This window comes from Podarcis vaucheri (genome assembly GCF_965113315.1).
Source record: "Podarcis vaucheri genome assembly, chromosome: 14".
NCBI classification, from domain to species: Eukaryota; Metazoa; Chordata; class Lepidosauria; order Squamata; family Lacertidae; genus Podarcis; species Podarcis vaucheri.
The window spans coordinates 26,365,648-26,390,719 of NC_138752.1; the positions used below are offsets into that span (position 1 = coordinate 26,365,648).

The following is a 25,072-nucleotide window of genomic DNA, read 5'->3' on the forward strand; positions in this document are numbered from 1 at the left end:
AGCCAGGGACCGGCGCACGGGTGCGCAATCCGGGCGCAGCGCAGCCGCGAACGCTGCGGCCCACCGCTCCGGAAAGGAGAGCAAGGCGAGCCCCACAGACCCAGAGCCAAGCGGCAGCAGAGAGGAGTTTTTTTTTTAATTTCTTATTTCTGTGCACCTCCACACCGGTAGCTGAGGAGCAGGATAAAACTCCTTTCATCTGCTTTTTTTTTTTTGCATTTTGCATACAGGGCGCGCATGTTATCTTATTTCAATCATAAAATTTATACACCGCTTGATTGCAAACACACACACACACTCAAAGGCCAAAAAACTGCAAGGTTTTTAGTGGGGACATTTAGAATAAGATCCATTATTTTATTATTAATGCAAACCTCCAAAATGTATTTCGTATAGTTAAGTTTTTACCTCTTATCTTCAGTACATTTTATTTTATTGCTATGGCTAGTGGCTGATGCAAAGAAGAGTTTCTTCTGAGCTGAGCTGATCGCCTCAAAGCCGTTTACAAAAAAGAAATAAAATTATCCATAAGGAATTGTTTTATATGCCACCCATCTGACTGGGTTGCCCCAGCCACTCTGGACAGCTTCCTACAAAAATATTAAAACACACAGTAAAACATCAACCATTAAAAGCTTCCCTGAACCATTAAAAGCCTTCAGATGTCTTCTAAAAGTCAAATAGTTGTTTATATGTGTTACATAGATGGGAGTGCGTTCTACAGGGCAGGAGCCACTACCAAGAAGGCCCTCTGCCTGGTTCCCTGTAGCTTCTTGTCTCACAGTAAGGGAACCACAATGGGAGTGGAGATGCTCTTGCAGGTATACAGGGCTGAGGCTGTTTAGGGCTTTAAAGGTCAACACCAACTCTTTGAATTGTGCTCTTAAACAATTTGAGGCTTTTGACAAGTTAACCAACAGATTAAAACTTTCTAAACTTCCGGACAGGCTTGCCTAAACAAAAATGTTTTTAGCAGGTGCAGAGAAAAAGTACATCAAAGGGGCCAGCCTGCTGTCAAGAGGCAGAGAGTTCCAAAGTGCAGATGCTGCCACACAAAGAGATCGAGTTCTTTCGACTTCCGGGGTTGACGCGATCTGGGAATGGCGGATTCCCTCCGAGCTCCGGAGGGAATCGGCTCAGCAGGGGACGGGTCTTTGCCGTGCCGGCGACACGGGGACCCTTAAAACCGCAGGCGCGGATTGCCTGCGGACTGAAGACTCGGCGGGTGCCTTAAGCGCCCCCCCTGATTCGCGAAGAGCCTTTTTAAAGGCTACGGAGGGGATACGGGGGGTGGCGCGGCACTGAGAGTCCATCGCTACCTCTGCTGAGCGAAGCCGCGAGCCATGACCGGAGAGCGCTGACTTCCTTCCTTGAAATTCGGCTGAAAAAACAACCCGTGAGTAATTTGGACTTGGCTTTTAAGAAATTTATCCACTGAATTTGAGACGATCGGGGGATGTGCTAAAAGGAAGTCCGCACCCCCTACCTTGCAGACGATCTAGAGCAACGAAAAAAGAACTAAGCTGGAGTGCCTACCCTGTAAAGGGTGAGTTTTAAAAAAGGCAGTAACTTCCAAGATTTGGAAATTTTGAGCAGGAGAGAGGAGTGTTGGATGTTTTATGTTCTGCTGTAAACAACCCCCCCTCCCGGGCCCGGGAGCGTCCTGCTTTGGAGCTGGTTTAAGAAGTGCAGAGTTTGACAGCTGTCAAAGCTGTCAAACGGACTGTTAATAGTGGAAAATTGCTACCTAAGTTACCTCTGGATTAAAAAGAGTTACAATTGATCTAAAATTGTTGGAAATAAAGAAACAATAACAAGATAGAGGACTGTTGGGGAAAAGAATATTAAGTAACCAGATTCCCTCTAGAGGGAATTCTGTGGAATCACAATGGCTGTGGATGGAAAGATACTGGGAGAAATCGAAAGGATGTTTTATTTGGTTGGAATCTTACAAGAGCAGACTACGGCTATGAGTGAACAATTGATGACCTTGACTTCTGAAACAAGTAGTCCTGCTGAATTTAAAGAGGACCTCAATGAGAAAGAATCCACAGCTGAACCAGAAATGATAATAAAAGCAGAGGAGAAGACAAAACAAGAAAGAGAAGAAGTGATGTGGGAAAATACTGAGCAGAAGCTGACGCCTGTGGAATACAAACAAGGAGACTATTGGAGTAAATCTACTATAAATCCACGAAAGATGCAGAAGACGAAAGTGGAGGCCCTGGGAGTTTATGAAATTAAGGAATTTAAAATAAAGAAATATAATTGGGGCCTCCACATAGACTCTGACTTTGATTACCTTCAAGATTCATGCCTTGTGGAAACTCTTCAGCAGCTGTTTGCAAATATGGGAAGAGAATTTGGATTGATGGTGAAAGAACTCTTTCGAGATGTGACGACTGGCATAAAGGGTTACCAACAAGACCGGCGGAGAGGGACTGAAAGAGACTGGAGGGCCTCGGACGTGAGGAACCCGGGCTAAGAACTGTTATTTTGGACATGCTTTGGGAAGGGACGCAAACCGGGGATGGGAGGGAGGGAAAAATTAAGTTCTAACAACACTCATGATTATGGGATTTGGTTAAAAAGATTATTATTCAAGACAAAATGGGAAATCGATGGAAGGGAATTGAGGTCCAACTTAGAAAAAATTAATTTTGTTTGCTTTTATAAAAGGACTAATATTAGGACAGGGAAATGCCAATTTGCTGACATAAATTTGGAAATGGGGATGCAAGGGAGGGGGTAGGGGGAAGTCAATGACCAGGGTTAGGAAATAATATTTTCGGGAAAGTATATATGTTTGTTGTTGTTTTCTTTTTTTTTCTTTGTTTATGTGTTTATTTGTTTCTTGTGTTTTTGTTTTTGTCTATATAAAATGTGAAAACCCAATAAAAATTTTATAAAAAAAAAAAAAGAGATCGAGTTCTTTCAAGTGTTATGTGCCACCTGTAAGAGTAATACCTTGAACTTGGCCCAGTAGCAAACCAGCCACCAGTGCAGGACTCTGAGCATAGGTTTTCTATGCTGACAAGGCCTCTCTCTCCTGTCAGCAATTGTGCTGCAGCATTCTGTGCGAACTGCAGTTTCCAGATCAAATGCAAGGGGAGCCCCACATAGAGCACATTGCAGTAATCCAGTATTGAAGTAGCCAAAGCATGAACTACTGTGGGAAGGGTCTCTTGGTACAAGAATGGCCGTTGCTGTTGAACAAGCAGCAGTTGGTAAAAGGCTTTTCTATGCACCACACATATGAAATGTTTTGGAATATTTCATTTGAATGGTGTTTCATTCTTTCAGGAACCACAGTATTCTTGTGAATGTAATATGTTTTAACTGTTCCTAATCCTGAATTTTAAATTGCTTTTTAAATAATTTTATTAGTTTTCAATTACAATAATAGCCTCATTATAACAATGCCAAATTATAATACAATTCCTAATACAAATCATTCAAATACCAAATTATAAAATTTAGGTGCCCCCCCCCCCGCATGCTAGAATTGATGGTTTACTTTGTTCCTGCATTCCAAAATTGATTTCATTTACATTCCCATCATGATAGTAATCCCACAACAGCTGCAATATTTATCACTTCTATTCGTGTTAACACATTAAGCAATTTATAAGACAGCAAGTGAAGATCTCATACAGCATCGGTTTTAAATTGAATTTTATTATTTTTATTATCATAAAAAGCCAGTTTAGGAGGATCCAATGCAGTGCATGCGCCCGTTTTAGAAGACTCCGGATGGTTGAGGTCCAGCTTCTATGCTCCAAGGGGAAGATAATTTTACATACGCAACGGCAGGAACCCTAACCGAGCAGTGGAATGGGTTGCGACTTGGTAAATCCTCAACTCTCTACAAGGAGAAAGCTAGCATACAGAACTTGGGCTCCATTGGATATTTGGAGTGGGAAGGGGGGCGGCACGCGGTGAAACCACCAAGGCCTCCCTGGCCCCCGCAAACTGTGCATCCTATCCCTGATGTTTTCATTCTCCCCCAGAGCCAGGCGCTTCTTGTCTGGTTTGCTAGCTTTCTCCTTGCGGGGAGTCGCGTCCGTTGCATGCGCGGGGCGGGGCTGGCCTGGCTTCCTCTCCCCGCCCCCCGCCCCCCCAAAGGAAGCTGCTGCGCGAGGCGGAGTCTGTTAGGCTCGCGCGCGCCCCGAGAAGCGGGACGGGGGGAGCGGGCTCGCGCGCACGTGGCCGCGCGCTCCCGATCCGCGCGGGCACTATTGGCGCCGCCCCTTCGCTTGCTTCTCTGCCTTCTCCCGGCGCTTCCCGCACAAGACGCGAGGAAGAGGATGCCGAGCGCCGACGCCAGCCTGACCCCGCAGGTGCACTGGGCGCAGCGGCACCACCAGCTCTACCTGCGCGTGGAGCTCAGCGACGTCCAGGTGAGCGCCTGGCCCGGTGGGCTGCGGAGCCGGAGGGGTGGGGGGGTCAGGTAGGTGTCGGTTCCCCCCCCCCATAACACGCAATCTCTCCTGCGGCCTTTCCCTCCTCCACTCCTGCCCAAGGGATTCTGGGGCAGCCTCTCTTCTCCCCACCCTCCCGGGTGCCCTATAGATACCCCACTTCCCGGGGGGTCGCAGGTGCTTTATTGATGCCCAATAAAGCACCCCCCCCCCAAAAAAAAAAATCCCTAGAGCGACAGGTACGCCCGCAGGTGCTTCCACGGCGAGGTATTCGTGCTCCTTGATCGCCACCGATCCCCACTTGGCCGAGGAGCGTTTTGGGGGTGCTTTATTGGGCATCATTGGGCAGGCCCCAGGCTGTTTGCAGAGGAGGCTTCAGGGCCATGCAAGTTAATAATGCAATCATCGTTCTGTTCTTTAGTAACATGGTGTGCATGCCGGTTTTGCCTGGCGGGATCCACAGGGGCAAGTGGGTGTGCAAAGGTGGAGAAAACAGGTTATTATCTCTTCGATCTAGTTGGTTCCCTGTGCGCATGTGTGCATACCACCTACATTTGACACAGCATACAGTTAACACACATTCCTCTCCCCTGCAGATAATCCTGGGAATTGTAGTTTCCCCCCAGGGTGCTGGGAGCTGTAGTTCTGCAAGGAACTAAAGACTACAGTTCTCAGGATTTTGCACACCTTGGCACACTTTTCCCTTTTACAACCCTTCTCCTACAGGAAAGTTTTCCCCATAAATCCTGCACTGGTCTCCGGCGCTATAAGGGTATTGCTAAAAACTTTTGATTTGATTAGATTTATAGCATTTCGATGCCGCTTTCCATTCAGAGAAATCTCATTTTATGAATACATATTGGGTGTTGTGATTAATTTATGTTTGTAAAATCATTCAAATACATCTCAAAGCGTCTGACAAAAAAATAACAAAACGAAAGAGAACCTCCCAAATACAGCACAAATAATATAAAACAAATAAAACAATTACAATCTGTAAAACACTCTTAATGAAACAGCAGTTTAAAAAAAAAATCTAAACATCACAGTTGCAGCAAAAACTCTATATATGATCCGTAATTCAATACACCATTTATAATCTATAAATCAATGTTAACAACATTAATGAAAAGCGTACGCTAAGCACAAGTCCATACACACACTTTCCACGCCCCCGTGACTCATATTCTTTCACACTTTTCAGTTCGTTAAAATACACATAATGTTAAGTCTCATTGTGGAGATAGTGAGGTTTGGGGGGTTGGTGACAGCATGATGCCCTTTTCACCCTCCTTGTGGAGTTCCTGCTGCTCCTTTTTGTGGAATAGGGGAGAAGAAGCTATGCTTTATCCCCCCACCCACCTGCAACACATTGCAGCTTTGGTGACCCCTTTCTGTAGGGCCCCCGTCCCTATATGTCTCACATTAGGCTTCTGAAGGCCCTATTATTTTATAGGGAACATGCCATCAAGGCTTTTCCCCTAAGCGCCTAACCATGGTTTTAAAAAAAGTTTATTATAATTGTAGATAGGTAGCCGTGTTGGTCTGCCATAGTCAAAATAAAAAAAATTCCTTCCAGTAGCACCTTAAAGACCAACTAAGTTAGTTCTTGGTATGAGCTTTCGTGTGCATGCACACTTCTTCAGATACACATGGACATTTCAGATACACATACACATTTTGTGCATGCACACGAAAGCTCATACCAAGAACTAACTTAGTTGGTCTTTAAGGTGCTACTGGAAGGAATTTTTTTATTTTTATTATAATTATTACATTTATATGTAAATTTTATTATTTCCGCCAAGGAACTCAGGGTGGTATACATTGTTCTCCTTCCTCTGCGTTTTATCATCACGACAACCTGTGAGGTAGGGTATTCTGAGAGTAAGCCCAAAGTCACCCCACAAGCATAGCTGTCAACTTTTCCCTTTTCTTGTGAGGAATCCTATTCAGAATAAGGGAGTTTCCCTTTAAAAAAAGGGAAAAGTTGACAGCTATGCCCACAGGCTTCATGGCTGAGTGGGGATTTGAATAAAAGTATGTACTTTCCCATTCCAAGCTGTGATGAACAGCCCCTGAATCTGCTGGGATAAAAGCATGATAAAATTACCATTATGCCGTCCTCTGCAGATCCCTGTCTCTGAAAGTCTGCTTCTATTATTATTATTATTATTATTATTACCACCCTTCATCTGCAAATACAAAATAAAAGCACAAAATACATGAAAAACCAGGAACAAAACCACCACAAACTAATAACACCCCTTCTCCTACAACAATTCTGTGAATGGGTTTTTAAAATATATTTGTAGGTTTATGAAACTGCTTCACAGGCAAGAGCTACAAAAGTGGGGTGCCATAAGATACAAAAGGTTGTCGAAGGCACCTCGGGTAATTTAAATACAAGCAAATGGGCTAATGAAAACCTTTATCAGATCCAATACGGCTCTTTATCTTTTGCCTCTTTCTCTGCAGGATCCTGACATCACAATTACAGAAAATGTGCTCCATTTCAAAGGTAGGTCGGTTTTGTTGTGTTTTCATGTTTTTTTCCGGAAGAAAATGGCTATGGGATCTTGCTGTGGCAAGATTTTACGCAGTAGATGGCAATTTAGTATCGATAAATAATATGTAATATCCTTTTTTAAAATCACTATTTCCTCCTGACTTTTGTTAAACTTTTGCTTTGGGGGTGGGGAAGGAGAAGCCGTGTTTGCATTTTTAAAGCGTTATTTTTTTTTTGTCACAAGGCGTAAAACAACTGAGCTCTTGACATAAAAGCCACTTACTGTATTTGTAAAATTAACATGACTTTGGAGGCTTACACTCCATCTTTCCCCTCCTGTGCCATAATTTCAAACAAAATTCAACCTATTTGAATATAGCAGTGAAATTTCCCTGATCTATTGGGTTGACTGTAAGCCCTGCTAATAATGGTCTCTCTCTTCCAAAACATCTTGTGTACTGTTGCTGTTGCATAAGGAACTGACATTCAAATTTGAAAGATAAGTGGATACAATGCAAATGTTTGTTTGGTTTTTATTTTGATCTTCTGATTCCTCATCATGGATTTGCCTTATGTCTAAAAACTTGTAAGAGCAATGCATTGCATTACTTTAAAAAAAACAAAAAACCCCAACCCAAATTCTGTCTTTGAATGAGATTAACTCATTATTACATAGAGGGGTGTGTGTGTGTCCACTTACACACCATACATTAAAAGTACTATGATACCACTTTAAACACTAATGGCTGCTCCCCAAGAATCCTGGGAGCAGTAGTTTGTTAAGGGTGCTAAGCGTTGTGTAGAGATTCCCTTGTTTCCCTTACAGAACTACAATTCCAGAATTTCCTGTGAAGAGGAATTGTTAAACCATTCTGGGAATTATCGCTCTGTGAGGGGAAAAGGGGCCTCCTACTCATTCTCAGGGGACACGGGTGGCGCTGTGGGTTAAACCACAGAGTCTAGGACTTGCTGATCAGAAGGTCGGCGGTTCAGATCCCAGCAACGGGGTGAGCTCCCATTGCTTGGTCCCTGCTCCTGCCAACCTAGCAGTTCGTAAGCACATCAAAGTGCAAGTAGATAAATAGGTACCGCTCCGGTGGGAAGGTAAATGGCATTTCCGTGCGCTGCTCTGGTTCGCCAGAAGCGGCTTAGTCATGCTGGCCACATGACTCAGAAGCTGTATGCAGGCTCTCTCGGCCAGTAAAGTGAGATGAGCGCTGCAACCCCAGAGTAGTCTGCGACTGGACCTAATGGTCCAGGGCCCCTTTACCCCTTTACTCATTCTCAGAACCCTTAACTAACTTCAGCTTCCAGAATATGGCCTGTGGGGGGGCACACTTACCACATTAAAATGCAGCAGCAGCAGCAGCATCATTATTATTTTTATTTGTTAATATTTATTGGACTTGTTAGTTGCTTGTTACCCAAAGGTCTCCAAGTGACTAACAACACATTTAAAAACATAAACATAACTATATTAAACAATTAAAACAAAGCAAAAATGACCCCCATATCAAAGACAAGAAGCTTGGGCAGCCTTTACCTGGTTCTGAAAGATGTCAATGAAGGTGCTAGCCATGATGAGGACAGAAGTGAACTCTTGTCAATTTTAGCAGTTCCTTGACACCAGACTTGATATGTGGCGGGTTGTGCCTGGATGCATCACTATGCCCTACAGAGGGCCAAGTCCTGGTGTTTCCAATTTATCTTTTACCTGCTTTAAAAAAAAATGCAGGAAGGACAGACCGACAATTAACCTGGAAAGCCTTCTGAGAAACGGAGCTGTCATTCAGTTGCAGAGTTGTACCACTTCCTGCAATTCTCAAGTAGATTTCTTACTTCTGCTTGTTTTTCTTCCTAGCTCAAGGCCATGGAGCCAAGGGAGACAACGTGTATGAATTTCAAATTGAGTTCCTGGCACCAGTGGACCCAAAGGTAACAGCTTCTGGTGTTTCCTGCAGCTGAATTACAAGGCCGGTGCTCTGATCAACAGGTGGACGGTGCTTTGGAGTTTTGTCTCTTGTGGGTGGTTTTCTGTGTATACCTCTGCAACCTTCAGAGTTTCCCTGAGTACGCTTATACCCAGTACTTCCTCTATGACGGTACTCACTGGTACAGAATATTAATTTTATTTCCCCCTCCCCTTACATTTACATCCCACTTTTCCCAAGGAGCTCAGACTTCTCCTGCTTTCTATTTTATCCTCACAGCAACCCTTCGAGGCAGAGAGACAGTGACTGAGCAGGGATTTGAACCCTGGTCTCCCAGGTCCTAGTCCAGCACTGTAACCATTACACAACAGAGACTCTCACTTCTTTTTGCTGCTTATTGTAGCCATTTTGTGCTGGACCAACAGCACTTTTATCAGGATATGAGTACTGACACCTCATTTTTTAACTTAAAAAGCAGTGCTTATACCTGTAGCAATCGCGCAGCTATCCACACACACCCCTTGACCAGTCCTCCAAATGCCGGCAGGACCTGGCAGGGAGAGGGGTAGTTACGCGAGGTGTTTCAAGTCACAAAACAAATCGTAAGCTGCCACCACCTCCTCTCCTGGGTCAACCCTCGAATGGGGTCTAAGGAGGAGAACGCCCCTTCAGTATTTATCGGGTTGCCCAGCTCTGTGTCACTTAACCATGATGCAGACAGAAATCCAACAGGTCATGTGTACTAAGTGGTCAAGCACCAGTTCAGCTTCTCTGGGTAAAAGGCACAGAATACAGAAAGGCAAAAGTCCTTTTCCAAATTTATTGAAAAAGCTACTTAAAGAGTAAAAGCTTGCACATTTCTTAAAAGGTTACAAACAAGAAAAATAACAACATTGCATAATATCACTAACTAAAACATACTCACAAGTAATCAGTAGTTCAAAGCATAGTAAGAAGTCACAAAGTCTGTTCTTCTGGTCAAACACCCTCAGGCGAACACCAGGGCAAGGTAGTCTGCAATTTGCATCTGAATTCCCCAAACCTTTATCCTTGGAATACAGGTTTGGGAACCAATCATTTCTTTGGGTTAATTACCAATTTGCCAATGGCTGTATGATGAGACAAGAACTCCTGATTGTCAGAAGACCCACACAGCTGAACTTTGTTTATTCTCAGAGACCTTGAGATCAAAAGGCTCTCCCTTCATTCCCAAACTTCTCTGACCCATACCAAGCTCTTGAGCTGTAAATTACCTGATAGCCTTTTGTAACTTTTCACACTCCATCCACATTCAAGCCCCCAGCTGTGCCAGGATCTGCAAACCAGATAACATAGCATCCCACCTAGAGTCAAGAGGCAATTTGATCTACACTTCTAAAGGCAGGGAGTTTTACAGTTAAAGAGACCAGATCTCTATTTCCCAGAAATCCACAGTTTTAACTCTCCCACAATGCATCATGCCTACATGAACCAAAGTTTAACATACTAAGATTTCCCAACTTCACTGTTGTTGTTGTTGTTTAATTGTTTAGTCGTGTCCGACTCTTTGTGACCCCATGGACCAGAGCACGCCAGGCACTCTTGTCTTCCACTGCCTCCCTCAGATTGGTCAAACTCATGCTGGTAGCTTTGAGAACACTGTCCAACCATCTTGTCCTCTGTTGTCCCCTTCTCCTTGTGCCCTCCATCTTTCCCAACATCAGGGTCTTTTCCAGGGAGTCTTCTCTTCTCATGAGGTGGCCAAAGTATTGGAGCCTCAGCTTCAGGACCTGTCCTTCCCGTGAGCACTCAGGGCTGATTTCCTTCAGAATGGATAGGTTTGATCTTCTTGCAGTCCACGGGACTCTCAAGAATCTCCTCCAGCACGACAATACCTCTTTTGTTTCTCAGTGGTTCCCATCTTGAGTTTGCTGTTTCTGAGAATGATGGTGTGGCCATGCAGCTATGTAGATAAGATCAGCATGTGGGATTGCTCAGTGGTTTTTGCAACTCTGAAATTCCAGTCAGCACTGATTGTGTGATAAGCCAGAATCCTGTGTGTAGGTTGTGGTATTAGCCAATGAAGTTGGCTAATGCTTCCTGCCTCGGGCAAGAACCTGCTCTGCCTACATGCCAGCATCCTAGAGCTACCTGCTTCTGCTTATCCTAGAGAGTTCCTTGGAGCCACTTCAGTATCAGATATCTGGCTCAAGTTTCCTGCAGTGCTCACCTAACCGCTTGGATGGGGAAAACTGCCTGCCTGGATCTTAATTTCTGCAATCCTCCTGCCTGCAGGGGAACAGAAATGTCAAAGCCCCCTTAGAAGCTGGAGCAATTGTGATTTCTATGCCAAAAGCTCAGTCACAACTGTAGAGTTCCAAACCCTGACAAGTGAGAGATAAGAAATCACCCCCAGTCGAGCACATAGATGGGGCCAGCAGTACACAGAACTGGTTGTACAAAGTAACCCAAACAAGTTATGAAACACAGTGAGGGAAATCTGAAATTAGTCGTGCTCAAAGTAGACCCATTGAAAAATGGGTTTGTTTTGACTAATCCTGGATAGCACCAAATTACTGTGAAGCAAGAGAAGGGATGGCTTCCCAGTCGTAGTCACAGATGTCGATGTGCTACAGAAATCTGCACAGAAACGACTCCACAATTCTTGTCTGTTTAGCCTTGTTCAGTTGTAACCATCATAGTCTGATAAAGAATGGTTTTGGCTGTCAGACTGACAGGCACCTACCTGAAGTAACCTTGGCCTAAGAGGAAGAGAGCCTTGCTGCTTCCGGTGTGAAATATGGTACATTCTGTGCCAAATCAACAAACAAGGAGTGCATGATAGTCATGAATTTTGTGGGTATTTTGCAAAGTCTGTTATTTATGTCAAAATGTATCTTACAGCAATGGCATTAGTATTACCCCTTATGTCTAGGAGCAGGGCCACACCCCTCTGAAAGTTCATTCAAGGTCGCAGTGCCCTTGGTAATTTTTGCTATTGAATGGCAAAATAGTCACTGAACATGCTACCTGCAACAGTCGTCGTGGGGCCGTTTTGAGGCTCAGGGTCTCTTTAAACTGCTGCTAAAATGGATATTTGAGCACCCTTCATTTCAGCAATGGAAACTGCTTTCTCCTCCAGGAGTAAGGTGCACATCCAGCCAGGGGCATAGGAAGGGGTGCGGTGGGGGCGGAGCGCCCGGGTGCCCTCACTGAGGGGGGTGACATTCGATGCGCTGCCCACCTGTGACTCCCAAACCTACCCCGAGCCATGGGCTGCTCACTCTGCCCCCTGCTGCAGGGCACGCACGCCTCTCTGAACACCCTAGCTGCTATTCTGCGCCTGGGAGGCCACACACCCCTCCGGAGTGCGCCCCTCTACACAGCGTGGGAATATGCTCTGCCGCTGCACCCAGCACCCATCAGTGCCCTCCAGCTCTTGATTGTACCTTTGAAGGCTTGTCCTTACCTGCGTCATGATGTCAGGTGAAAAGAATCCTGTTGGGTAACGGCTTGGGTCACAAATCTGAACATTCAGTTTTAAAAGTTGCGAATTAGTAGCTTGGTGTGGATGCTTTTGCAAAGCCAGGGTAGCCTGTGCTGAGTAGCACTGCAGGTTATCCACAACTGTGCTTGTGTGTGTGTGTGTGTGATTTTTGGTGAAGTTCTTTCCAGCCCACTGCTTAAAACAAGCTTCCGATCAGAGCTGTTTGATAACGGAACGGTCTCCCTCGGAAGGTGGTGGACTCTCCTCCGTTGGAGGTCTTCAAGCAGAGGTGGGGGCGGGTCTGTCTGTCGGGGCCTCTTGAGCTGTGATTCCTGTATTGCAGGGGGTTGGACTAGATGAGCCTTGGGGGCTCCCTTCCAACTCCAAAGTTCTGTGTGATTCAATACCGGTGCTCTGTGGTTGTCTTTTTTCAGCCAGCCTATAAAATGACACAGAGGCAGCTGAACATCACCGTAACGAAGAAGGAGAGCCAGTGGTGGGAAAGGCTGACCAAGCAGGAGAAGCGGCCGCTCTTCCTTGCTCCGGACTTTGATCGTTGGTTGGATGAGTCGGATGCTGAGATGGAGCTGAAAGCCAAAGTAAGGCCTAGCCAGTGATACACAATGTGCTCTGTCCCATCCTTGCTCCATGAGGACATGTGGGCCTCTCTGCTTGGCTGATGATGGAAACAGACTACAGTGGTACCTCGGTTCTCAAACTTAATCCGTTCTGGACGTCTCTTCCAAAACCAAAGCATTCCAAAACCAAGGCGCGCTTTCCTGTAGAAAGTAATGCAAAATGAATTAAGCCGTTCCAGACTTTTAAAAACAACCCCCGAAACAGAAATTTAACATGAATTTTACTATTTAATGATACCATTGATCCATAAAATGAAAGCAATAATCAATGTACTGTACTATAAAACAAATAAGACAGTATTGTAGATGATAAAAAAAAAATATTAACTGCACTGATGATAGTCATTGTTTGGATGAGGGGCTTTTATCCATTTCTGCAGTCACACAATCAGTCAGTCAGTAGCTGAACTGGGTTCCACACAGTCACAAAAACAAATTAACCGGAAAAGCCTCAAAAACAAAAACGCAAAATAAATAGCAAAAACAAAAGCGCCAAACTTAATCCGGAAGTCCATTTGACTTCCGAAAGGTTCAAAAACCAAGATGCAGCTTCTGATTGGTGCAGGCATCCCAGAAACAATAGATAGATAGATAGATAGATAGATAGATAGATAGATAGATAGATTCTTTATTGTCATTACACTAGTGCAACATTGCACAAGTGCAACGAAATTGGATGCCAACCCTTAAAAACAACAAAAACAAAACAACAGCAACAACCAAACAAACAAACCACCTTCCAACCACACCCACACCCACACCCATCAAACTCCCAGGTCTCACTATCGAGTTACAGCATTCAAAAAGGCCACAGCTCTTGGATAGAAACTGTTTTTCAGTCTATTTGTCCTAGACTTGATGTTTCTATACCTCCTGCCAGAAGGCAGTAGTGCAAACAGACTGTATCCCGGGTGAGATGGATCCTGCAGGATGTTGTTTGCTTTCCTAAGGCAACGGGAACCGTACAGTTCTTCCAAAGGTGGGAGAGGGTGACCAATAATCCTTTGGGCTGTGGTTATGACCTTCTGGAGCACCTTCCTCTCCCTAGCTGTACAACTGGAGAACCAAGCACAAATACAGTATGTAAGTATGCTCTCTATGGAGCCTCGGTAGAAGGACACCAGCAGTCTCTCACTCAGATTGTTCTTTTTTAAAAGTCTGAGGAAATAAATTCTCTGCTGGGCCTTCTTCACCAGAGCAGTGGTATTTGCACTCCAAGTCATGCCCTGATCCATAGTCACTCCCAAAAACCTGAATTCCGCCACCCTCTCCACCCGTTCCCCGTTGATATACAAGGGCTGAATGTCCGCCTTTTTTCCCCTGTAATCCACCACCAATTCCTTGGTCTTAGCCGTATTGAGAGCCAGATTGTTCTCTCCACACCAAACACAGAGCCGCTCCACCTCGTCCCGATAGGCGGACTCATCCCCTCCTGAAATGAGCCCCACCACCGTAGTATCATCAGCAAACTTGATGATTTTGTTGCTGGAGTAGATGGCTGTACAATCATACGTATAGAGAGCATAGAGCAGGGGACTCAACACGCAACCCTGTGGTGAGCCGGTGTTAATAGCCGACAACCGCATTGGACATTCGGCTTCTGAAAAACGTTTTCGGCGTTTGAGAACCAAGGTGCCACTGTATTGCCAGCCCGTAACTCCAGTGTTCAAATGCTTGCACTGGCCGCCTATGCTCTCCTAGGCCAGGTTCAAGGCTCTACTATATATTTACAAGGCCCGCCACAATTTGGGTCCATACATCTCTATCCAACTACTGAAGTCTTTGGGGGAGTCACTGTTAGTTTCCAGGCCCAGTTCAAAGGGCTGGTGTCAACCTATGAAGCATTACATGGCTCAGGACCTCAAGACCTTAAGGATTGCCTCTCCCCATACAAACCGACCCGGACCCTGCACTTGTCATCTGAGGCCCTTCTCCATGTCCCCCATCCCAGAAATGTGGCAGCAAGAGAACGGGGCCTTTCCTGTGGTGGCTCCCCAATTGTGGAATGCTCTCCCCAGAGAGGCTCGCCTGGTGCCGCCATTACATGTCTTTTAGGTGCCAGGCAAAAATATTCCCCTTTAACCAGGCCTATGGCTGTTAAATATTCTATGGCCTGTAAAAGTATGGGGGAGTGAAATGATTGTTTTGTTATTAGGCTATCTGTCAATATGGTTTTTACTCTGTTTTTAATTATGTTTTTAATCAGTGATGTTCTGTAATGTGTTTTTAATGTTGTACGCTGCCTTGAAATCTTTTGATAGAGAGTGGTATATAAATAGAATTAATAATATAATAATTGTTGGTTCCCCATGGCTAGAATGCCCACCAGGAGCTGTTCTATGGAACTCCCTTCCAGCTGAGGCCAGGCAGGCTCCCTCCCTGTTGAACTTCTGCCTACTGAAAACCTTTTTATTAAAAAAAAAAATTCCAGCAGGCATTTTAACTGATTAATTCTGATGTAATAGTTCGTTCGAAGTCATTTTTATTTTCATTGGATTGAGTTTATTGTATTTTACCTAAGAGGCCATTGTAATGAAGTGGTAGAATAAGTTTTCTAAACATTACACTGAGTGTACGAAGCACTTTGAACTGTGCTATTTTAAATGCTAAGTAGTGTTGTTTTTTGCAAAGGCAGATTTTGTTAAAGGCAGACAGGACTGCGAGGTGATTAAGTAGCAACTGCAAATGGAAGGCAATGCTTAGCAGGGACTTTTGAAAAGGAGGAGGAGAGGCGATTTAAAATGAAAGCAAAAATGAAAGAGAATGCCCCAGGCAAGTTGGAGGCTGGAGGGAGGAAAAGAGCTGAAACTGGAGGCCACCTGAATTGGCCAACAGACACCATCACCCAAGAACTGGCTGTCTCAACATCAGCTCACATTGGATGTTGTTGAGTTGGTTTTTCTGTTTTGTTTTTTGGCAAAGGTCTGTCCCAAAAGTCAGCAGGCGGCTTCCCAATGGCACTAAGGTAAAGGTAAAGGGACCCCTGACCATTAGGTCCACTCGTGACCGACTCTGGGGTTGCGGCGCTCATCTCACTTTATTGGCCGAAGGAGCCGGCGTACAGCTTCCAGGTCATGTGGCCAGCATGACTAAGCCGCTTCTGGCGAACCAGAGCAGTGCAGGGAAACGCCATTTACCTTCCCGCCAGAGCAGTACCTATTTATCTACTTGCACTTTGACGTGCTTTCGAACTGCTAGGTTGGCAGGAGCAGGGACCGAGCAACAGGCACTCACCCCGTCAAGGGGATTCGAACCGCCGACCTTCTGATCGGCAAGCCCTAGGCTCAGTGGTTTAACCCATAGTGCCACCCGCGTCCCCCCCAATGGCACTAACAGTTGCTAAAAACCCGTCTTGCTTATTTTTTAGGAGGAAGAAAGGGTTAACAAAATCAGCATAGAGAACCGCATCCCCAAAGATCGTAAGTAGCCAGTATCTTTTGTATAATCATTTTGGTAATACTTGTGTGTATATTAGTCATCAACGTGTTGCATGAGTCGTACTACAGCATCTTTTGTCTGGCAAACCTTTCTGCGCCAGCAAGATTTTTTTACCGCTCCTCCAATCTCCCTGTTTAGATACCACCCCATATTTTGTGAAGCTGGAGATACGATGGACTGGGAAGACTGGGAACAAGCAGGTCTATATAGACTTAGGGATTTTTGTGTAAATGTTTTCTCCCTACATGAAGAACAGATTTTGGCTAAGATTCGAAATGCAACATGGTCACAGTTTAATTTTAATTGGTTGCTTTTCTTTGTGCTAAAACCATGTACTAGCTATTCAGTCAGACCAAGTGTTGGCCGCTTTAGAACAACTAAACAATTAAACATGAAAAGTGCTGGGATAGCTCAGTCCGTAGAGCATGAGACTTTTAATTTCATTGGGCAAAAGATTCCTGCATTGCAAGGGGCTGGACTAGATTGCCCTCGTGGGTCCCTTCCAACACTACAATTCTATTATTCTATAAACTTATGGTCAGTGTTCCTGCTACATGTTCCTGGTGTAGTATAAACTACACACAAAATATTAATAGAGGTAGAATTTGGCCATTTTATGGCCACAAAAATTCCATGGGAAACGGACCTTCAAGTAATGAAACCTGCTTTGCAGGGAAAACACATTTTAAAACAGTTTTGGCCCAATTAAGGGAATATTATTTGAAACTCTTACACAGGTGGCATCTTTCCACCTTGTGAATATCCCACATGATACCAGGGGCAACATCAACCTGTTGGAGGGGATATGGAGAGACTGGATCCTACAGACATATGTGGTGGTTTTGCAAATCTGTTTACCCATTTTGGGTTCTGGTATTTAAAGAGTTGAGTTTAATATACAAACTGGAGCTGCAGCCTTCCCGTCAACTTGATTTACTTGGAATAAAGGACATGTCTGCTCTGGCAGCTGCATATAAAGACCTTCTAACATTCCTCCTTGCAGCAACACATATGGAAATAGTCATGCGATGATGGTGAACTGCCTTGGGCTTCAATGTTGAAGCGTGGTGCTCCAGAGCATAGACAATGGCCCTGGCTGAAAAGCTGGCATGCCAGATTTGTGTGACAAAGGGAATTCTAACCCCCATCTTTTCTCCAGTGTGTGGCAACCGTTTTTGGATTATGTGTGTCAAGAAGATTGTGTTCATAAACCACCGAGATCTCACAGTAATATGTGGAAAGGTTTTTTGGTGTGAACTGTAAGAATTCAATTTGATATTTTCAAGCAACATGGCTACGTAGTTTTATGTGCAGTGTGAAAAATGAATGTATATAAAAGAATGCCTTTGTCATCGTGCCTCCGACCAAAGACAGGATCTTGCATTCCACTGACTTCTGCCATTTAGCCCCTGTTCTTCTGCGATGCCTTGCAGCTTTCCGGCACCTGAAGAGAGGCTACCTCTTCATGTACAACCTTGTGCAGTTCCTGGGCTACTCATGGATTTTCGTGAACATGACCGTTCGGCTCTTCATGCTGGGGAAAGGCAAGTGACCCTCTTCACCCTCTTGTCCCTGGCGGCTGGTGCTCCGCTGCCAAGTTCAATCCCTGGCTGCTCTCATTTAAAAGGTCCTTGAGCAGCAGTAGAGCGGCACATGCAGAAGTTCAGGGCCGTTTCACAATAGATACAGCTACGCCCCCTTCTAAGATTATACAATAATCTTGAAGTTATGCAATAATAATAATAAATGGGGATGCATTGCAGCAGTCAGTGCAGATCTCCATGTGTTGCCTTTGAGCTAGATCTGCTGTTTTCTGTGCACATACATGGGCAAATGATTTGGCGTGTTCCAGTGTCGTCTTTCAGAGTGACTTAAGTTGTGTTTACAGTGGTACCACATGTTAAGTATTTAATTCGTTCTGGAGGTCTGTTCTTAACCTGAAACTGTTCTTAACCTGAAGCAGCACATTAGCTAATGGGGCCTGCCGCTGCGCCATCGGAGCACGATTTCTGTTTTCATCCTGAAGCAAAGTTCTTAACCTGAAGCACTATTTCTGGGTTAGCAGAGCCTGTAACCTTAAGCGTATGTAACCTGAAACGTATGTAACTTGAGGCACCACTGTACTTGAAATTCTGTTGTATGGAACTTGCACGTTCTTTTGAAGCGGAAGTCGCTTGCAGGATTCTTAAACTCTTGCTTTAAAGTATACAGAACAACTCCTCTTGGTGTGGGATCTTCCCACACATTCTTCAGAGTGACCCTAGGAGCCAATCCTCAGTGGCTGACTCACTTCCTTTCACTCTGATTGGCTGCAATTAGAAGGCTTCTTGGTGTTTACATAGTTTCCCTCTCATGCTGATTGGGCAACTCAAGGGCACTGCAAGAATAGTAATAGATCTTCAACACACACCCCAAACTCTCGACCGCTACAACTCTTATCTTGAACGGAAGGGGTTGGAAAGGAGGGCCTAGGGGGGCTGCTGCTGTTTGGAATAGGCAAGATGGGACTCAATGGTTTGCCTCAATATAAGCCAGCCATAAATTTTGTTGTTGTTGTTGTTATCAGACATGTTAGGTGTTTGTTTTGCAGAGGCCTCCAGCCAACATACTTGAAAACACTTGAGTGGCTGAAGAAACCGTTCTCTGAGAAGCCTGACTCCAGAGTTCCCCTTGCAAAGTTCTCCTGTTCTTTTGATCCAGTCATTTTTCAATTTCCAAGATGCACCTCTCTCTTTTTTTTAAGGAGTTCCAAAGAGTAACCTCCTTGTCTGCCTCTTTCTTGCAGACTCTTTCTTCGATACTTTCCACACGATGGCAGACATGATGTACTTCTGCCAGATGCTGTCTCTCATTGAGATTGTGAACACACTGATTGGTCTGGTTCGGGCTCCTTTCATGCCTGTCATCCTCCAGGTAATTGCACTTAGAGAGCCAGCAACCCCTCTCTGGTAACCCCGGGGCCCATATTCAAAACTTGGCCAGGGCCTCCTGGCTCCCATCTAGGCCAAATGCCCTTTATTTATTTCTCTCTCTCTTTTTCTCTGCTGGAGTTCCAGCAGAAAGGGGAGGCTGTGGCAGAGCCCTCCCCAATTGTGCACCTTAGCTTCTCTCTCCTGGAGTGGCAGTGACTGTGTCAAGGTCACCCAGAGGGCTTCATGACCAAGTGTGGGATTTGAACCCTGTCTCCCAGGTCCTAGTCCAGCGCTCTAACCACTGCACCACACTGAGCCTTATCGTTCCTCTGGGGAGCTCAAGGAGGCCTATGTGGTCCTCCCCAGTTGTATCTCCACAGCAACCCTGTGACGTAGGTCCAACTGAGAAGAGTGACTGGCCCAGGGTTGCCCTGTGAGCTTCATGGCTCAGTGGGGATTAGAACCCTGGTCTCCTAGGTCCTAGCCTGGCACTCTGACCACTACACCACCCTGGTTTGATCCTGCCTGTCTCCAGACCTGGGCCTGTGTTCATGTGGGCAGCCTTAATTGGCAGTCTGGCAGAGCCTTTCACACATTAATTTCTGTTCTCCTTTTCACGGGAAGAGGAGCTAAATCACATGGAGGTCAATTGCTTTCATGATCTGGAAGCATGTTGAATACAGTACTAGCTCCCTCCTGCCCTCTGGCTTAGAGACATGCAGACACAGAGTGTGCTACGTCTATGCCATTCCTCTGTTCCAAACGCTTCTACGTCTTTCTCTCCCCTCTTCCTGCCCAGGTCTTTGGGAGAAACTTTGTGTTGTTGCTTGTCCTTGGAGGTGTGGAAGAAATGCAGAGCAAAGCTGTCGTCTTCTTCATCTTCTATATTTGGAGCATGGTGGAGATCTTCAGGTATCGGGGAATCTTGCTTTGCAGTCCCAGGCTGCTCTGTCCAGCCAGGCAATGGCCCATGCCAGTCCACCATCCTGTTCAGTTTCTCACAATAGCCAACCAGATGCCTCAAGAGCACCCTCCCCTTCTGTGGTTTCCTCTATGGCACCCCCCCCCCCCCGATACCGCCTCTCCCTTTCATATTCAAATCTTTCCTCAACACAGAACACAGCTGAGAAGCTCAGGCTTAACCCTGTCATTTATATCTCTGCTGAAAGGAAGCCACTGTCTGTGCTTTGGCCTGCTCAGCTTAACCCAGGCTTCCTCAAACTCAGTCCTCCAGATGTTTTTGAGACTACAGTTCCCATAATCCCTGACCGCTGCTGCGAAGGTGCCTGCCTGGTGTCAATAGGCAGAGAGTTCCAAAGTGCAGGTCCTGCCACACTCAAGGAACAGCTACTTGCAGGCAGACATTGTGTGGCGCTTGCAGAAGTGCAAGAGCCGCAAATTGAGGTGATAGACTTGGCTCGAGCCGGGTTAATTAGTAAATTTAGTTAATTTGACCGAATTTGTCTAAACCACTTTAATTATAAAAATCTCTAAATAAATATAAAGTATACATAACATTTTAATATATATATATATATATATAAATAAAACATATAAACAATTATTCCTGCATTCCAGGGGGTTGGACTAGATGCGCTAGACACCTTGGGATCCTTTCCAACTCTACAATTCTAATATATGAAAATCAACAGTTAAAAGTATACACTGTAAAATACAGTTACTTATTAAAACACATGTCAACTTTACACTTCTGGGTAGGGCTTGTCTAAATACAGTTTTAGCAGGTGCTCAAAACAGAGCATCAAAGGCCATAATATTTTTTTTGTGCTCCCCCACAAGTCCCATCCAAATTCTTAATGTATTTTTTATTTTAATGAGGGCACCAGGTTGAGGAAGCTTTTTATTGTTGCATTTGTATCCCACATTTCTTCCACGGAGCTCAAAGTAGCAGACATGGTTCTCCTCTTCATTTTTTCAGAGTCTGGGATGTAGGTTAGGCTGAGAGACTATGACTGGCCCAAGGACACACAGTGAGCTTTCATGGCTGGGTAGGGATTTGAACCCTGGTCTCCCAGGTGCTAGTCTGACACTATAACCGCTACGCTACCCTGGCTGTGCTACGTCTTTTCAGCTCGCTGCCATTGTTCATGCTTTCTCCTTCCTGGGGGGTATTTGGTGGCTAAGCCTGATGAGCCACTGACTTGCAGGGTTTCCCTTCCAGGTATCCGTTCTACATGCTCTCGTGCCTCGATATAGAATGGAAGATCCTGACCTGGATTCGATACAGCATCTGGATGCCCCTCTACCCTCTGGGGATCTTAGCAGAAGGTATGCTGGAGAGACAGAGGCGACTGCGTCGACACCCGTTACCTAGCACCGCAAACTTGCCTTCCAACGCCACTCAAGGCTCAGAAGCAGCCTGTGCCAGGTGTTGGGAACCTGTGGGCTTCCAGATGTCACTGAACTACAAGCCCCATCATCCCCAGCCCCTGGCACTGCTTGCTGGGGCTGATGGGAGTTGCAGTTTAGCCACATCTGGGAGGTTAAAGGTTCCCCCACCCCAGCTCTGTGCTGAAAATCTGATCTTCATCACCATCCCAGGAATGGGCTCCAACTTCCAACATCCTGGATCGTTGGCTGTGCTGGTTGAGGCTTATGGCAGTTGGAGTCTATCAGTATCTGGAGGGATAACATTTTCTCCAGCGCTGCCCTAGTCCTGGGTGCCTGAAGATTGGAAGCAATTCTTCCAGCCTGGATTGCGATACATTTGCCTGGTTTCCTGAGCTCCCTGCCTCCTGTTGTTCACATGATGTTCTCGTGTTTTGCTGGAGACGAGGCTGAACGAAGCTGCATGTAAACTGTAGCCCTTTGCTCTTCCCTGCAAGGTGCCTTGACCTCAAGCCCTATTTCCTTCTGTTTCCAGCTGTCTCCGTGATTCAGGCTATTCCCATCTTCAGCAGCACCGGGAGATTTAGCTTCATGCTGCCCTACCCGCTGAACATCACCGTTCCCTTCTCCCTTTTTCTCCAGTTCTACCTTGTCTTCTTGTTTCTAGGTGAGTTTCAGATTAAAGTCTGCAAACAAGGTAATGTGGGATTGGGGTGGACTTCATGAGGACTAGAATTGTTCTTGGATAACTTGGTGGTGGTGGTGGTAGTAATCATCATCATCATAGTATCCTGCTGAAGGGAACTCTTCTCCCAGGGTAAGGTTTTGCACAAAGCTCTGCAGAGTTAGGGGTTGTCATAAATTGTCACCTTGCTTTACATTCCTTTTCCCCCCTAAAGAATTGCTGGCAAAGTCCGTTTCCTGCCCTCCCTTCTCCAATCTTTGTTTGCTAAGGCAGGAACAGAGCCACACCAAGTGAATAAATACTGGCACACAGCCCCTGCTGCAGTTGTTTAAGGGGGAGGGGCAGTTTGGGGCCTTACAAGGCCAGAAGGGCATGGTGAGAGGCCACTATTCACAGAGATACGTTACTCATTTATTAAATCTCTATCTGCCCTTTCTCGAAAAAGCACCTAAGGCAGGAGACATTGAATAGTTCAATCATTACAATTTAAAACCATCTACCAGCATGTTAGACTGATAATTTGGAGGGCTTGAGTACCAGTACTCTCTCTCTCTTTCTTGGCACTCCTGGCCTTGGGAGTTCAGACTTTTTTCTTCCTCCAGGGCCGTTTGTGAATTTCCGCTACCTCTACAAGCAACGGAAGAGACACCTTGGACCCAAAAAGAGGAAAATGCACTAGGCCGGAGCCTGGAATGGTTCCTTTCTCTTCTTCTTCTAATCTACCTTGAAGGCAGGGTTAGGGCTCTCTCCTAACGGTTTTACTTACCCTGTTGATCTGAAAAACCAGTTTTGTACAGTTATAGCCAACATGCATCTCCCCTCCCACACAAAGATGGATCCAGGTGACATTCCCCACCTCCCAGTTAGGTGCAGCGACTCTTTGGTCATCCTGAAAGGCTGAGCCAATAGCCCTTGTGTCCTGTGCTACCTGCAAATAAAACTTACCCCCTCGGTGGGAACACAACTCCCTTCCATCCAGGAGTTGAGCAGTGTTTGCCTGGCTAAGTCCACAGGTGGAGGCAAGAGCTTCTCCACGCAGAAAATTATTTATTTTTATGGGTTCTTCCAGTATCAAAACCTTTGGAATGGTCCCAGAGCAGGGAAGCTAGCTGGTCACTGCTTGTTGCTGAGGCTCCCAAGCCAAAGTCCTGAGCAGGGTGGTAACCTTAAGCACCCTTTCCTCTAGCCAAAAATGGTGTGCTGGTGGTTTATTGAGGCCTGCCTCTCTTTCCTTCTCCCTGCAGTGGAGATGGTAAGTCAGAGGCCCCCCCTTCTCCCTCAGAATTGCTACTGGCATGCCCTTACTAGGCACATCAGGAGTGGGGCACCTGTGACCCTCTAGATAGGTGTTTCCCAAACTTGGGTCTCCAGCTGTCATTGGACTACAACTCCCATCATCCCTCGCTAGCAGGACCATTGGCCAGGGATGATGGGAGCTGTAGTGTTTGGAGACCCAAACACTGCTCCAAATGTTGCTGGACTGCAACTCCAACTAATTCTGAGTTGGACATGCAGGCAGGGACCAATGGGAATTGGGAGTCCCAACATCTGGAGGACCACAGCTTCCCCACCCCTGGATTCATTCTTTTCTTACGTCTGTATTCTAAACCCCTTGATGTGGAAGGACATCCTGTTGATTCAGAACTTCTGCAGAAAGACACCTGTCGTTTCTGGAGTTGGCTTGATGGGACCTCCTCCAGCTCACCACCCAATATCACAATTCTGCTTCTGGTACAAGAAGGCTTTTGGGTGGCTCCATGGTTCTAGACGTGCTTTGTCTTTGAGGGGTCTAGGAAAGGCACCGTCCTGCCTTTAGAATTGGGGCAGGGGAAGAAGCACTCTTTATCCACCAGACTGGGCACAGGCACCCTCCTCAGGGCCAATTTGGAGGTGACCGTTTCACCTTAATTTACTCCAGGAGGGTAAATGGTGGGGTTTGGGGGACCCAAGTCCTGATCTGCCAGTAGCGACACGGACTTTCAACCATAGCACACAGGGCACCTTACTTAGCCCTTTCCATTGCTGTCCCATCTGTTAAAATTACAGTCTAGGGTGCAGGCACTTTTGTCATGAATCTGTATTTGCTGGTCTTTCGGGAGGCAAATAGAATGTGTATTTCTAATAATAAAGATTTAAAAACATCTTTTGTGCAGTCATTGCCGTTTTCTTTTTTCTTTAAAAAACTAAACAGGATTTGGGGTGAATACAGTGCTTAAATTATACCGATGGCAGATATTCTACCATGGTCAACATTTGAATGAGTTATGCCTATTTACATATGCGTATTGGTATGTCTCTTAGTCATAAATAAGGACCCTGACAGAATAGAGGGAAGCAAAGCAGAATCTGAGTGGCTCTTGGAGTGATACTGGAATAATTTACAACACGGGTCTCTGGCTCAGCACCCCTTTCCCCTCATGCCCCACCCATGGCCAGAGAGTGGGGAAAGGTCTGCTTGAGTGCTTCTGCTCCTTCCCACTATTGAAATGTTTTCCCTTACAGCTTTACACCTGCATAATGTATCTCTTGAACCCCCTGATCTACAAGGGGGTTCACACTTCTCTTTGTGGTCATCGCTTCCAGTCAGTTCAACAGCATATGACATTACTCATATCCCCTCCAACCTGCCAGTTAATAGAAGCAGAATTCTGAGCTCTGGCTGTTGCAATTCACCATCAATACCAAAGTTCAGTCGTTGTGAAAATGTGAAATTAATTACTAGA

The 25,072-nt window shown here is 45.5% G+C and overlaps 1 protein-coding gene across 1 annotated transcript; it reads left to right on the top strand.

Moving 5' to 3' along the window:
- Positions 1-4,236: 4,236 nt before the first annotated feature.
- Positions 4,237-24,492, top strand: HACD3 (3-hydroxyacyl-CoA dehydratase 3). Its single transcript, XM_082198566.1, has 11 exons — positions 4,237-4,400; positions 6,900-6,942; positions 8,792-8,865; positions 12,762-12,926; positions 16,333-16,384; positions 17,837-17,947; positions 19,189-19,316; positions 20,115-20,227; positions 21,498-21,604; positions 22,200-22,331; positions 22,952-24,492. The coding sequence occupies exons 1-11, from the start codon at positions 4,308-4,310 to the stop codon at positions 23,026-23,028; spliced, it is 1,095 nt and encodes a 364-aa protein (XP_082054692.1). The 5' UTR covers positions 4,237-4,307; the 3' UTR covers positions 23,029-24,492.
- Positions 24,493-25,072: the final 580 nt, after the last annotated feature.